Here is a 14,684-nt window from a genome sequence, read left to right on the forward strand (position 1 = left end):
TCTAAAGTCAATGGTGCAATATGTTTTTTGCTCTTTAAAGAGCGCGTTAGAAATATGCGTCCATAAACGGGACGACAACAAAGGTTTGCTTATCACATATGAATGCGCAGCAGCACAAAAACGCTTTTAAATATGAAAGATTAAAGGATTGAAATGTAAAAGATTATTAGTGAGTCTCTTGGACATAAATGATGACCGATTATGAGACATTAGAAGGCGTAAAGAGCGCCTTCACCTGTAGCCTGGTAAGTAAACAAATGCATCTATTTTTAAATGTTTTTTAAATGCTACCCTACGTATTAATTGTATATGATGACTCTGTACACGTGGATATGGCGAGGTGAGAAACATTTAAAGTAATGCTTTTTAAAAATCCCATGGCGCTGTCCGAGTGCTGAAATGCTTCGGCTCTCCGCACGTTTGTAAATTCTTCATCTCTTGTTTGTTACAAATAAAGTATTTTTAGAGTACAAACCTTTTCTTGCATAATTGCAAATTATTTGAATATGTACGATATCAATACATTTACAGCAATTAAAAGCCTGCTATTTTTACTTCTCTGACTGAAAGAGAACAGCTTTTAAAGGTTTTAATCCCCAAAAAATTTAAATTTTAATAAAAATGAAAACAACACAATTTTTTAACATTATTCTTAAACTGGGGGTTTTCTTCCTCCGCTTAGTTTTTCAGTTTACAAAGTCCGTCATCTAAATAGGGATAAGACATAGTGCCAGCGCAACGTGCTTTTATAAAGGGGATGAGAGATAAGACTCTCATTGGTTTATTGCACGTTACACCCAAAACACACCCATTACTCATTATGAAAATAGGAACAACCCTTTTCGACAGTGTGCTTGGCGCACAAACCATTTTTCCCGTCGTTAAATTACCAAAAGTGGCATTGGACACGCCCATTTAGACAATGCGCTTAGATCGTTAAAATAGTTCCCTTTTTTTAACCTGTATGTGTCATGACTGGATAACAGGATATGTGAAGTGAGGACGCAAGTGCAGAGTTTGACTTAATAAATAACATTTAATAAAGAAACGGGAAACAAAACACGGGAATCAAAATAACAGCAGATAACGTGGAACAGAGTACAAAACATGGTAGCAAAGACAATGATCTGGCCATGAGTGTGACACAAACACGGGTATAAATACACACAGATAATGACACACAGGTGGAATGAATCAGGTGATAATTAACAAATGTCCAGGTGATGACAATATGGAACAGACACAAAACATGACACGGATCCACCGTGACAGTATGACTGTCTATTTAGCATGAACCACCCCTTCTTTCGTGTTTCATGGATAAAGTCAGGTTTAGAACAACATGAGAAATTGCTAACCTAACAATGCTAACAAAAACATAATAAAAATGTGATATTTACCATTTGCTACACATTTGTAACTTACATTCCCAATTTGCTTTTATCCCATTACAGAGCTTAGCAGAGATGAGATCTATGCCATTGAGGTGGTTGGCGGAGCTACCAGGATTCCAGCCATCAAAGAGAGAATCTCAAAGTATTTCGGTAAAGACATCAGTACCACACTGAACGCCGATGAGGCTGTGGCACGTGGATGTGCACTGCAGGTAAAAGCCCAAATGAGAGAAAATGAATCAGTGATATGGGAAATTTTAGAAGAAGGGCCTTGTGCTAGTGATCCTAAGGTCATGAATTATAAGCAAAATAATAATACAGACAATATCAAATATAAAGAGTGCATTGTAAGTTGTTTTGGATAAGCTTTTGCTGAATGTATACATGTGAAAATGGCCTTGATGATGGTAATTGCAAGTGTAAACACATACACAGCAGGGAGCCTTTGGATTCTGTGGGAGAGACGTGAAAACAAGATGAAATCTGTGGTCCGTGCCTGGATTATCATGCAATGCTCTCTCTGATTTCTTATACTAATACTCTGTTTAGACAGCTTATGTAACAGCATTTGCTTGTGTATACATAAATGTTTATTTTTGGTGTGTATGTGTGTTTAGTGCGCAATCCTTTCTCCAGCCTTCAAAGTCAGAGAGTTCTCCATTACAGATGCCGTTCCCTTCCCGATTACTCTTCGCTGGAAGTCTCAAACAGATGAAAGTGTTGGGTAAGAAGCCTTTGGTTCTGTCTCGATGAAAAATACATTTATAAACTGTTTGAATCCACTCCACTCCTGGATTGAGCATTATTTGTCCTGGTTTGCTGTATAGCATGATGCTTGTTAAGGCAGGCATCACTATTACTATTGCTCAAAGTACTAAAAGTTAGGGATTTGAACAAACCTTAAAGGAACAGTATGTAAGAAATTGATATCAATTAATCATAAAATGGCCCTGATATGTCACTAGACATTAAGAAATCATTTTCATTTCAAATACTTATATCACTGACAACAGCGGTCTGGCCAGGATATTGTCATTTAAAAAGTGGAGTTGCAGCCCACAACTGATGTTTATGTTGTCATTTTGTGTATTGGCCACCAATTGGGTGATTGCAGTACCAGTTTTGGCCACAATCCTAAATACTGTTCCTTTAAGTGCTTTAGTATTAAATTGCTGAACGCAATTCATCCAGTACCACTTGTGTTATGGATGTAAAATATGAAATCTCAAATTACACCCTGCAGCTTGTTGTAAAGAGGTGTGATGTTACTGTCTAAGCAAGACTTGTGTATTCTGTCTGACAGATGCTAAATCAGGCGTGAAACACCCATAAACCGGAGCCATATTTAAAGATAAGAATATTGTGGCTTGTTGGAGATGGGGCCTTTTGAATTGAGGTTGTAATAAATCAATAAAATCTATAATAAAACAGGGGATAAAATGTCCTTGCAAACAACCGCTCAAAGCACACTACTATTTTGCTGAAGAGCACTGTGTGCCACCATTAACTTCCATTATGCTACTGTTTTTTTTAAATATCTCTGTGACTTGAGGATTTGGAATGAGAATAGAAATGCTGATACTTTTCCAAACGTTCTAACTTGCGTAACATATAGAAAAGCAGCGGTCATATTTAAATAAAAATAAACTTGAATTGAAGTTATATTTATTAACTCATCTGTTTTCTCCTATTCAGTGAATGTGAGGTGTACAGTAAGAACCATGCTTCACCTTTTTCCAAAGTCATCACCTTCCACAAAAAGGAACCTTTTGACCTGGAGGCGTTCTATAGCTCTCCACATGAGCTGCCCTATCCTGACACCAGGATAGGTGCGTATCACTGTACTGCATGTTTTATGTTTTTTTAACTTTTATTGTTTGTATATTGAGGTTGACGTTCTGTTCATTGTTGAGATATAATTAACTTTAGAGCTTTAGTCAGGTTTTCCAGCCTAATTCAAAAGCAAAATGAGACCAGTCACTCTGTTGGGAAGCTCAAGGGACCCATAAATAGTCATTCATGTCCTCATTTGATTAAGAATGTCCTCAGCATGGTGATCCATTGTGTCTGCGGAAGTGGGTTAGGGTTAGTCCAAACCTCAGGGGTGTGTCATAGTGACATCGAAATTCACCATCTGCCTGTCTGTCAGGTAATTAGGACTGAGACATATTGTCCCAAACGTTCTGACTCTTACCACATCAGCTGCTTTCTGAAATCTCCTGATTAACTGTGTCAGTACATGAGGGCTACACTTCCATATGGCTATTGCATGAATCTCTGGGGCTTTATTAGTACTGACGTTACTCTGGTGAATTTACCGTAAACTAAATCTACATTGACCAATTTCGCCAATATGATTAAATTAAGAGAGGTCAATACTCGATTGATCAATAGATTTTAAAATCAATAATATGAATGAAAAACATATAAAAGCAGTTTTTCTGATTCTGTGTCTGAATATCTTGTTGTTTTGCTGTGATTAGGTCGTTTTACGGTCCAAAATGTTGTACCGCAACCTGATGGTGACAGTTCAAAAGTCAAGGTTAAAGTGCGCGTGAATGTGCATGGCATCTTCAGCGTGTCAAGCGCTTCTCTGATAGAGAAGCAGAAAGGAGAGGCAGATGATGTGCAGATGGAGACAGATCCTACTGTACAGAATGAGGGCCAGCCTGAAGATCAGGTAGGGGTAAACAAACTGGAAAACTATGAATGTTATCGCAACGAATAGTAAAAAATTGTAAATCCAGATATGATCCTTGATCTGTGCAAATGTAAAAAGCTTAAAGGTGCAATTTGGGACTTTTAGAAGGATCTTTTGACAGAAATATAATTATCATCCAGCCATTGAGGTGAGAGCGATGATCCCATCGTATTTCAGACACGAATGAACTCTTTTTATCTACATAAACCATGGATCTCCTTACATGGAAGTCGCCGCCTTGTTTCTACAGTAGCTCTAAATAGACAAAACTGTTCTACAGAGAGTGTGTCGTCTCTACGTTGTCTCAGAGGACAACATGTTTGTCCTGTGGCAGCTACCGTAGCTTCTCTTTGCGCTTTTCGAAATTGAGGTTGGTTGCAATTCGCGGCTAAACATTGCACCTTTAATATTTGTGGCATTAAAGGTGCAATGCGGCATCTAGTGGTGAGGTTGTGTATTGCACCCCTCCCTTTTGTAGCATATAGAGAAACTATGGTAGCCGTCACAGCTGAGACAACGTAGTGACGAACGCCCTCTATAGAGCAGTTTGTTCATTTAGGGCTACTGTAGAAACATGATGGCACAACATGGCAGCTTCTATGGAAGGGGCCCCACAGTGTATGTAGATAAAAACGGCTCATTCTAAGGTAATAAAAACAATACAGTTAATTTTGTCAGTTCTTTAAACATCACTGAAACATAGTTGTCTATATTATATTGCATTGTTGTCAAAAGATCCTACTAAAATGTACACACTGCACCTTTAAATTATAGAAACCCTTTAATCAGTTATACACATATGAATGTAGTGTACACAAAAAAGTGAACACATCCTTGAGATTAACCTGTCTCATGTGCTGTCTTCTATTGCAACCACATCTAATACTGCCTGTGTTCACCCCTACAGCTATTTTTATAATGCACAATACACAAGACTAAACGTAACTACTGGCATTAAAACCTGGTTTGCCCAATAATATCTGTCTGTGCCTCTGGTTTAAATCTGCTTTTAAATCTGATTGAGAGTATGAATAATGTTTGCCGCGTTTATGTTATGATTGCCACATTACAAAGCCTAGGGTGCATTTGTAGCATAATGATGCACTCAGCCTCAGCTGTTCAATAGTCCCTCCGTTTATGAAAAATTTACATAACAAGCAAAAGAATTCAGCACTGCGAGCTTTATCAGTTTATCTGTGAAAGGTGAAGCTGCGAAATCAGATGACACTCGAATGTCATCTAATGTGCTAATTTTACACATTTTTTCATAGAGTAAAATGCAAGTGGATCAGGAAGGGAAAGGGGAAAATAACACTGATGAGGAAAGAATGAATAACTCTGGCAATAAGGTATAATTTGCCTATGTACTTTTTTTTAAAAGTGTCATATTTTAATATTTTTCATGGTGTTTATTTCCAGTTAAAATGAAATTGCGTGTTACCGTACTTTTACTCTGAATTAAGGTTGAAATAATCAGGGAAAAATGAACAGTAATGTTTTTTTCTAAAGGATGGTACATCTTCTGATAAGCAAGAACAAGGTGCAGGCAGTAGCAAACCCAAAACTAAAGTTAAGAGTGTTGATCTGCCCATCTTGGCCAGCACCACCAGACAGCTGGGTGGAGATGTGCTGAATAACTTTACTGAATATGAGGTAAGTTTAAGCATTTCCCTTCATTTTTTGTCTGCCTTAGATCCCTTGAGTGTATTCAGACAGCTGGAATTAATTTAACACTTCAAAGTGTTCTCTTTAAAAGCATCCACTCAATGCATTTTTGATGTCTGTTTCAAAGCAGAAATTCATTTTTTGCACTTTTGCCATAATTCATACATAAAATGTATTCATATTTCAAGTTGTAAAAATTAATCAGATAATGTATCATGAACAAACATTGATATAATAGATAGATATAATAATTTGTTTAAAAGCATTTTTGTATCATAGCCAATAGCCAGTAGAATGAATGCTTCTCTTTGTATCTTACAATGTGCATTGACATGAAGTGAAGGATTTAGTGTTTGCCCTAAATATCCATGACTGAGCTCAATTCACACCTCAGGGAAAAGATATTAGTAGATCATTACGTCAGTGGAGTGACAATACAGATACATGCCCTATACACTTAGTGTGTCTGCTTTTATCATTTCATCAAAAACTTGATATGATATGTTTTGATATGATATGTGATGTCTTACTCAAGGGCTGGATAAGGGGGCGTGCACACCAAAGCGTTTACGCCCACGGCCGGCGCATGTTTTCAATTGTTTCCAATGGAAGCTCAGCATTTTTCAAATAAGCCAGCAGCTAGCATTTTTTTTCGCGCTGAAAACCGGCGCTCAACGGTTTTTCCACGCTCGGCGCTGAGCATCGAGAGTTAAAAGAGATTCGACTTTGGGTGAAAAGCTCCGGTCGTCAATGTCAGTTCTCACACGGTCGTCCAATTACAGTGGAGGGGGGGGGGATAAGTATCACAACAACCAACCGGCTCATATTTCAAGGACCCAAAGCGCTCAGCTAAAAAAAAGTCACGTTTTCAGTCACGATTAAAGGAACAGTATGTAGGATTGTGGCCAAAACTGGTATTGCAATCACAAAACTTGTGGCAAAAACTGGTACTGCAATCACACAACTGGTGGCCAATACACAAAATGACAACATAAACATCAGTTGAGGGCTGCAACTTCACTTTTTAAATGACAATATCCTGGTCATACCACTGTTGTCAGTGAAATAAGTATTTGAAATGAAAATGATTTCTTAATGTCTAGTGACATATCAGGGCCATTTTATGATTAATTGATATTAATTTCTTACATACTGTTCCTTTAAAAGTTTTGGTGTGCACAACCCCTAAAGTGTCTCAACTTTATGTCTTAAAAAAATTACATCTGCCTGCAATTTTTTTACTTTGTTTAAGGGAAAGCTCCGCCCCCCAATAATCTGTCATCATTTAATCACTCTCATCATGTTGTTACAAACCTGTATAAATTTCTTTGTTTTGATGAACACAAAGGAAGATACTTTAAGAAATGTTTGTAACGAAACGGATCAGAGGCCATATTGACTTCCATCGTATTCTTTTTTCCTATTGAAGTCTATGAGGCCTCTGATTGGGTGAACTTTAATTTTTGGGTGAATTTAGGGGTTTTAAATTATGACTTCCATGCATGCTGATTATTTCTGTTGTTTACTCACGAATGTGCTCAATCACATTTGCAACCTGCTTGTTATAATGTTGATTTACAATGTCAATTATAATAATACTCTTTGTAAGACTAAATAGAAGTGAAAAGTTTATGAATGTGTACTGTATTGCAATCTGTCTTTCAGAAAAAAATGATAATTCAGGACAAGCTGGAGAAGGAGAGGAATGATGCTAAAAATGGAGTAGAGGAATATGTTTATGATCTGAGAGACAAACTCTGCGGCATCTATGAGAAATATGTCACTGGAGATGTAAGAACATCACCTTGTTATCTGTAGAGCTGTTGATCTCAGAGAAACGACTAGGTCACTTATTTATTTTTAATCCTAAAAATAATCTAATCTAACTAACCTATCCCTGTGATTTGGAAAATAATCATTTTACAAATAAAATAGAACAGTATAAATATAAATGAGTAGTTACACACAGAAAAGACGTGTTTTTGTGTGTATGGATGTTGTTTGCAGGAAAGCAACCGTCTCACACGTATGCTTGAGGACACAGAAAACTGGCTGTATGAAGAAGGAGAAGACCAGGAGAAAGAAATTTATCAGAGCAAACTGTCTGAGCTCAAAGTACGTATTTTTATTGTCCAAGTTACATATAAATATTTCATAGTATGCATATTATACAGTAGATTCTTTACTTTTATACTTTATTTAATGGATAAATATAGTTTTTTTTCTTTTATTGTTCCTAGTTTAATTTTTAACATTTAAGACAAATGGTCCTATTTTAACGATCTAAGCACATGGTCGAAAGCGAACGGCGTACAGTCTAAAAGGGCGTGTCCGAATCCACTTTTGCTAATTTAACGACGGGAAAAATGGTTTGTGCCCCTAGTGCACAGTCTAAAAGGGTTGTTCTTATTCTCCTAATGAGTAATGGGTGTGTTTTGGGCATAGCGCGCAATAAACCAATGAGAGTCTCAGCTCTCATCCCCTTTAAAAGCCAGTTGCACTCGCGCCATGCCAATTCCTTATTTAGATGGCGGAGTTTGTAAATTGAAAAACTCAGCGGAGGAAGAAGACAACCAGTTTAAGATTGATGTTAAAACATTGCGTTGTTTTTATTTGTATCGAAATTGTTGTTTTTTGTATTAAAACTTTTGGTTTTCTTTAAAAGTAATTTTCTTTCAGTCATGGAAGTAAAATTACAAAAAGTTTCAGCACTCGGACAGCACCGTGAGTGTTTTGAGATACATTTCTTAAAAAAGGTTCTCATCTCACCATATCCAGAGGTACAAAGTCATCAAATACAATAAATCTGTGGGGTTAAAAAAATAAACATTTTAAAATAAATGCAATATTTGCATTTGTTTAAAGCAAAACATTTAGCTAGAGGTGAAGCAGCTCTTTACGCCTTCTAACGTCTCGTAATCGGTCCTCATTAATGTCCAAGAAACTCAATAATAATCTTTTACATTTTAATCTTTCATTTTTATATTTAAAAACTGTTGTGTGCTGCGCATCCATATGTGTCATAAGCAAACGTGCGTTGGTTTTATTTGGTCAATTGTTTAGTTTATTTTAGTTGCCACAAAATAGCAATGCGCCTGAACATACCTCATTAAAATGATAACTGCGCCAGTCAGACACTAGCAAAAAACAGCCACGCATTGCGTTATTTAAATGAATGCAGTTACTGCTACATACTATATTGCTGTGTATACTTTCTAAACTTAAAAAATAACATAAATGAATAAAGACTTTAAACGGCAATAGATTCAAACGTATTTAAAAATGCTGTATGACCATTTGTTAAAGCAAGATGTTGTGTTTGTGTTTTGTAGAAGTTTGGTGAGCCCATTGAGGAACGGTACAGAGAGCATGAGGGCAGACCTAGAGCATTTGATGAGCTAGGCAAGAAATTGCAGCTGTTTATGAAGACTGTCGATGTGTATAAACAAAAGGTAAGTATATATAAGTAACAAAAGTATAATAATCTTAAAGGGTACATATTAGGCCCAGATGTGCCTAGAATGTGTCTGTGAAGCTTCAGCACAAAATACCCAACAGATCATTACCTTTAAATGAGAATGTGAATTCCTGTGTGTTTAGAAAAAATGTTTTGGGGTACAAGCCCCCTGCTGTGAACCCCTGGGAGGTTTGCTGTAGCGTAAAGTTCTCTTCCCTTTGTAGAGATGTCCAAACACCTTGTAAAAGGTGCGCTGCTCTCAGTCATTGAATCCCTAAGCAAGCAAGGGCAGCCTCCAAATCATCTGTGCTGATCTTACTGGATCTATCTGCCACTTTTGACACGGTCAATCATCGCACTCTCCTGTTAACCCTCATGTCTATGAGTGTCTCTGACACAGCGCTTCTATGGTTCAAGTTGTACCTCTCAGATAGGTAATTTCGGGTATCCTGGAGAGGTGACGTCTCTGAACCCCAATGTCTCGATACCGGGGTGCCTCAAGGCTCTGTGCTTGGACCACTGCTCTTTTCGATATACATGACATCCCTGGGCTCTGTCATTCAAAAACATGGCTTTTCCTAACACTGCTATGCAGACGACATTCAACTCCACTTATCGTTCCACCACGGTTTCTGCCCACATCTCTGCATGCCTGAGGGACATCTCACTCTGGATGAAGGATCACCATCTCCAGCTTAACCTTGTTAAGACAGAACTGCTTGTCATATCATCTGAATTAAAGATTTAGCACAACCTTTCGATTCAGCCAGGTTCCTCGACCATCACGCCTTCCAGGACGGCCAAAAACCTGGGAGTTGTCATTGATGATCAGCTTAGCTTTACTGAGCATGTTGCCAGCACCACTCGCTCTTGTAGATTCATCCTCTACAATATTAGGAAAATTAGACCTTTCCTAATTGAGCACGCTACGCCGGTCATCGTCCAAGCTGTTGTCCTGTCCATGCTGGACTACTGCAATGCGCTACTGGCAGGGCTTTCAGCCTGCACGACCAAACCCCTACAGATGATTCAGAATGCAGCGGCAAGAATGGTTTTTAATGAGCCAAAGAGGGCGCACGTCACACGTCTCTTTGTCAAGTTACACTGGCTTCCTATAGCAGCTCACATCAAATTTAAAGCTCTGATCCTGGCCTTTAAAACCACCACCGGGTCAGCACCCCCTTACCTTCACTTACTTATAGAGCCTTATGTACCCTCTCGATCCCTGCGCCCTGCCACCGAGCGACGGCTTGTGTCATCTCAAAAAGGGAAAAAACACTAGCACGTACCTTCTCGGGAGCTGTTCCACAACTGTGGAATGACACGATCTGCTGACACTGTAGCTGTCTTTAAGACTCGGCTAAAAACCCATCTCTTCCGCCATTACCTCACTTCCTAATAACGGACTTACTATCTTTCTCTATTTACCTTTCTCTTTATCTCTACATTTCTTTAAAAAAAATTAATAACAAACCCTTGGCTATGTATACTGTGTTGGACTTGATGAGACTATTTCCAGTGCACTTATGTATTGCTGTTCTTGTGTTGCTATAATTGCTTCTATTGTTTACCTCACTTGTAAGTCGCTTTGGACAAAAGCGTCTGCTAACTGACAAAATGTAAATGTAATAGTGGATTTTGCAGAATATGTGCCCCTTTAAAAGTACAAACCTCTGATCTTAAGAAAAGTCTTTGGTATGTTCCTATAGCTCGGCTAGCGGAACATAGAGCTAAAAACATCAAGGTCATGACTTATACAGTATAAATATCTTAATAAAACGTATACTGTACTGTAAATATGATGCTGCATCTCAAGGGGCTATCCATAAATAAATAAATAAAATAAACGCACTGTAAGTCATTTTGAATAAAGGCTCTGCCAAATGCATAAATGTTTAATTCAGTATAAATCATTTTAAAATATTTAGTTATGTTAATACAATAGCACAAATAGCACAAATCTCGCCTGTTGTATTGTTAGCACCCAGAGCATGATGTTTGGCCTCCTTTTTACAAAATTTTTTTGAAATAACCTCTTTGCACGACGTGGCAAAACTACTTTCATAACTTTAATTATTTTTTATGATCTTTAAGCTATTTAGTGTACCATGTTGTGTCTTCTAATGTTCTCCATGGAGAAAAAGCACATAGTTGATGTTTTTAATATTCTTCAGTTGTGCTGGTGGTCATTAAGGTTATGTTTGGCCTTGTTCTTAAAGACATACTTCACGCAAAAGTGAAACATTCTGTACTTATTTTCTTTCATGATATTACAAGCAGTATAATTTCTGTTCTTCTGTAGAACACAAAAGGGAGGGAGGTTAGGGACTGATGACCTCAGTCATCATTCATTCCAATCATTTTTTTCAGGTAACACTTTATAATAAGGTTGTATGTGTTAACATAAGTAAATGCATTAGTTAATGTGAACAAACACTGAGCAATATAGTTTTTTTCAGCATTTATTAATCCTTGTTAATGTTAGTTAATGCCATTACAATTCTCATTGTGCATTAACCTACAGCAGGGTTCCCCAAATCTTACCCTGGAGGGCCGGAGCACTGCAGAGTTTAGGTCCAACCCTAATTAAACTTACCCACCTGTGATTTTCTAATGATCATGAAGACCTTGATTAGCTTGCTCAGGTGTGTTTGATCAGGGTTGGAGCTAAACTCTGCAGTGCTCTCGCCCTCCAGGGTAAGATTTGGGGAACCCTGACCTACAGTATAGTTAAAATGTCTTTTTTGAAGCAATTTACAGTTGTCCGTATTGAACTAAGATTAATAAATGCTGTTGAATTGTTAGTTCATGTTAGCTTATGCATTAGTTAATGTTAATAAATACAACCTTATTTTAGGGTGTTACAATTTCTTCTAAGCAATGCAAGTGAAGGGTGACTGAGGTCAGTCTCTAACATATTGTAAAACATCTCCAGTTGTGTTCCACAAAAAAAAGCTAACACAACAACAAGGCTTTTACTGAAATAAATGGGAGCTGAGATATGTTAATTACATGTTTGACATTTGATCAGCAGGATGAGCGCTACCAGCATTTGAGCGCTGAGGAGATGGGTATAGTTGAGAGAAGTGTGAATGAAGCCTACGAATGGATGAATGCAAGGATGATCGCCCAGAGCAAACTCAAAATTGCTCAAGACCCAGCAGTCAAAGTAGCAGACATCATTCAAAAGATTCAGGTTTGTGCAGTTTTGCAAAAATAACATTGAAGAGCTCAGATGCAAAACCCTCATCTGACATGTTCAATTCAGCCAATCTCCACAATGTATTACACAATGTAAATACAGAAGAATCAAGTTTCAAATAGGAATAATATTAAAACTCTTTGGTTAGTTTTGAACGCGATGCTAAATGGTCTAATCAGATTCAATGGATTGTGCTAAAGCTATGCTAAAAGTGGTAGCGCCAGACCCGGAGATCGGCTGAATGGATTCCAAAACGGTTAAATTCAAATGTTTAACTTTAGGGGAGCTGAAAAATGAGCATAGTTTCCAAAAAAGTGGAGTGTCCCTTTAATGGATTCTGCCAACAAACTGGTATTTCTGTATGGCATGAGGCAGGGATTAAGCGGATCTGAAACGTAAGTATTTAATGAATGTATAATACATGCCGAGGGCATTTGGTTAATTTTATTGTCTAGTTTTTAACAGAGGTTGTAAATTTACTACAAAATGTCAAGATTACACTTAAAAATTCAATTATTCTTTTCATGAAGAAAATGTGATTTGTTTTATAAAATAAAAAATGAAGTTTATATGAAAGGCTTCAATATAAATATTAATGTAACTAATATTGTGTTGAATTACAGGAGTTAGAGGAGGTTTGCAACCCTGTGCTCAACCGACCCAAACCCAAAACCGAGGAGCCTGTAGAAGAGGGGGACAAAAACAACGGCGCACATAACGGCCCCTCGGCACAAGAAGGTGCTGAAAGTAAAGGCAATCAGCAGACAAAACATCCGTCTGGAGAGATGGAAGTGGACTGAGCTCGTGCACTTCTCAATTGCTGCCACTCTTACTCAAGCCACTATTAAACTTTTTCAGCTTACACTGAATCAATAACTGGAACCATTCTCTTTGTGTCCACCATTCAGTTGGCTATATTTGTGCATCTGTTTGTTAACGTCTGCTCTTCTGTTGGGTTTTCTCTTGTACCTATTAAGGGATCAGATCAGGCTGTCCTTTGAATGATACAGCTATATTTTCAACTCAGTTTGGGATTGTATGTTCATGTAGGATCATATAAAGTAGATGTAGTTAGCTGAAGCAACTCTTAATAAAACCGTATCCCTGAAATAATGTGACACCTGCATTTTGGGAGACCCAAAGTCAGTCTCAAAAGGTCAATTATATCGCACAATAACTTGCTATGGGAAAAAATGAACTATAATACTGTTTGATCAGTCATTAAGGTTGAGGTAAACAAGCAAATATGTATGCAATACATATATGTTATATATTTGTATTTAATATATACATTTCCAAAGGATGTGTTGTCTAGAGCCTGTAAATATTATTTTAGTAATTTGAATTTATGGGTGCTTAGATATAGGTACACTCCTGTTGTTGACATTGCAACGATTTCAGCTCTGTAGTATGTACTGAGGATTCATTACTTTTTTCCAAGTTTTCATGCAGTCCCATACATAAGTCTTGAGGTTTGACGATCACAAATAATAAAACATGCCTTTATGACTAAATGCGTCTTTGATGCTGTATAAATACATTAGTGTTTCCTCTGTTTATATCATACATTCTATTATTGTTCACTTGTATATTGTTCACCCAGTCTTGGAGTGAACGTTTAGACAAACTTTCATTTTTATTTTGTCACAAAATTTGGGAGAGAAAGATTAAATATGATAGATTAAATTTCAAATAATAGAAACATTTATTTTTCTTACACTATAGATCAAGTCTATGTTGAAACTGGCAAGGAGTTTATTATTGATTAGAGTAGTCACACAGTGACTAGAAACGATTTAATGGACATAACCTTATCTTTCTGTATGTGATGTCCTCCCCAAAAACAGCTAGAAAATCTATAATGTTATAAATTTTAGGGGACCCAGTGTAACAATTGAATAACAAGACCATGCTGTCAATAACTATAATAAGAATGTCAGCACCTGATTTTAAATAAATAAATAAATATATATTAGGGCTGGGCATAGATTCATCTAGATTAATCTCATACAAAATAAAAGTAATTATTTTGCATAATATATGAGTTTGTGCTGTGTGTTTATATTCTGTATTATATTTACACACACACACGCATTTAAGAAATGTTTTATTTTTATATCTTTTTTAATTTATATAGAATATATAAAAATAAATATATATATATATATGTGAATGAAATGTAAATGTTTCATGTATATACATAATAATGACACCCAGCACTTTTATTTTGTATGAGATATGCCCAGCACTAATATATATAATCAA

General features: G+C 36.9%; 1 protein-coding gene across 4 annotated transcripts in view; it reads left to right on the top strand.

The window, feature by feature from the left end:
* LOC129417130 (heat shock 70 kDa protein 4L) overlaps positions 1-13,561 on the top strand; it is a 107,204-nt gene extending 93,643 nt beyond the window's left edge. For 3 of the 4 annotated variants that reach the window (XM_073869564.1, XM_055171601.2, XM_055171598.2), the window contains 11 exons: positions 1,455-1,606; positions 2,012-2,118; positions 3,090-3,223; positions 3,878-4,074; positions 5,367-5,444; positions 5,605-5,748; positions 7,426-7,551; positions 7,768-7,875; positions 9,093-9,212; positions 12,249-12,413; positions 13,043-13,561. In XM_073869564.1, coding sequence (XP_073725665.1) covers positions 1,455-1,606; positions 2,012-2,118; positions 3,090-3,223; positions 3,878-4,074; positions 5,367-5,444; positions 5,605-5,748; positions 7,426-7,551; positions 7,768-7,875; positions 9,093-9,212; positions 12,249-12,413; positions 13,043-13,219 — 1,508 coding nt within the window. In that variant the 3' untranslated portion in view covers positions 13,220-13,561. The remainder of the gene's footprint in view (positions 1-1,454; positions 1,607-2,011; positions 2,119-3,089; positions 3,224-3,877; positions 4,075-5,366; positions 5,445-5,604; positions 5,749-7,425; positions 7,552-7,767; positions 7,876-9,092; positions 9,213-12,248; positions 12,414-13,042) is intronic. The other variant, XM_055171599.2, reaches the window with a different exon arrangement.
* The last annotated feature ends 1,123 nt before the right edge of the window (positions 13,562-14,684 follow it).

Source organism: Misgurnus anguillicaudatus, chromosome 7, assembly GCF_027580225.2.
Source record: "Misgurnus anguillicaudatus chromosome 7, ASM2758022v2, whole genome shotgun sequence".
Lineage (NCBI taxonomy): Eukaryota > Metazoa > Chordata > Actinopteri > Cypriniformes > Cobitidae > Misgurnus > Misgurnus anguillicaudatus.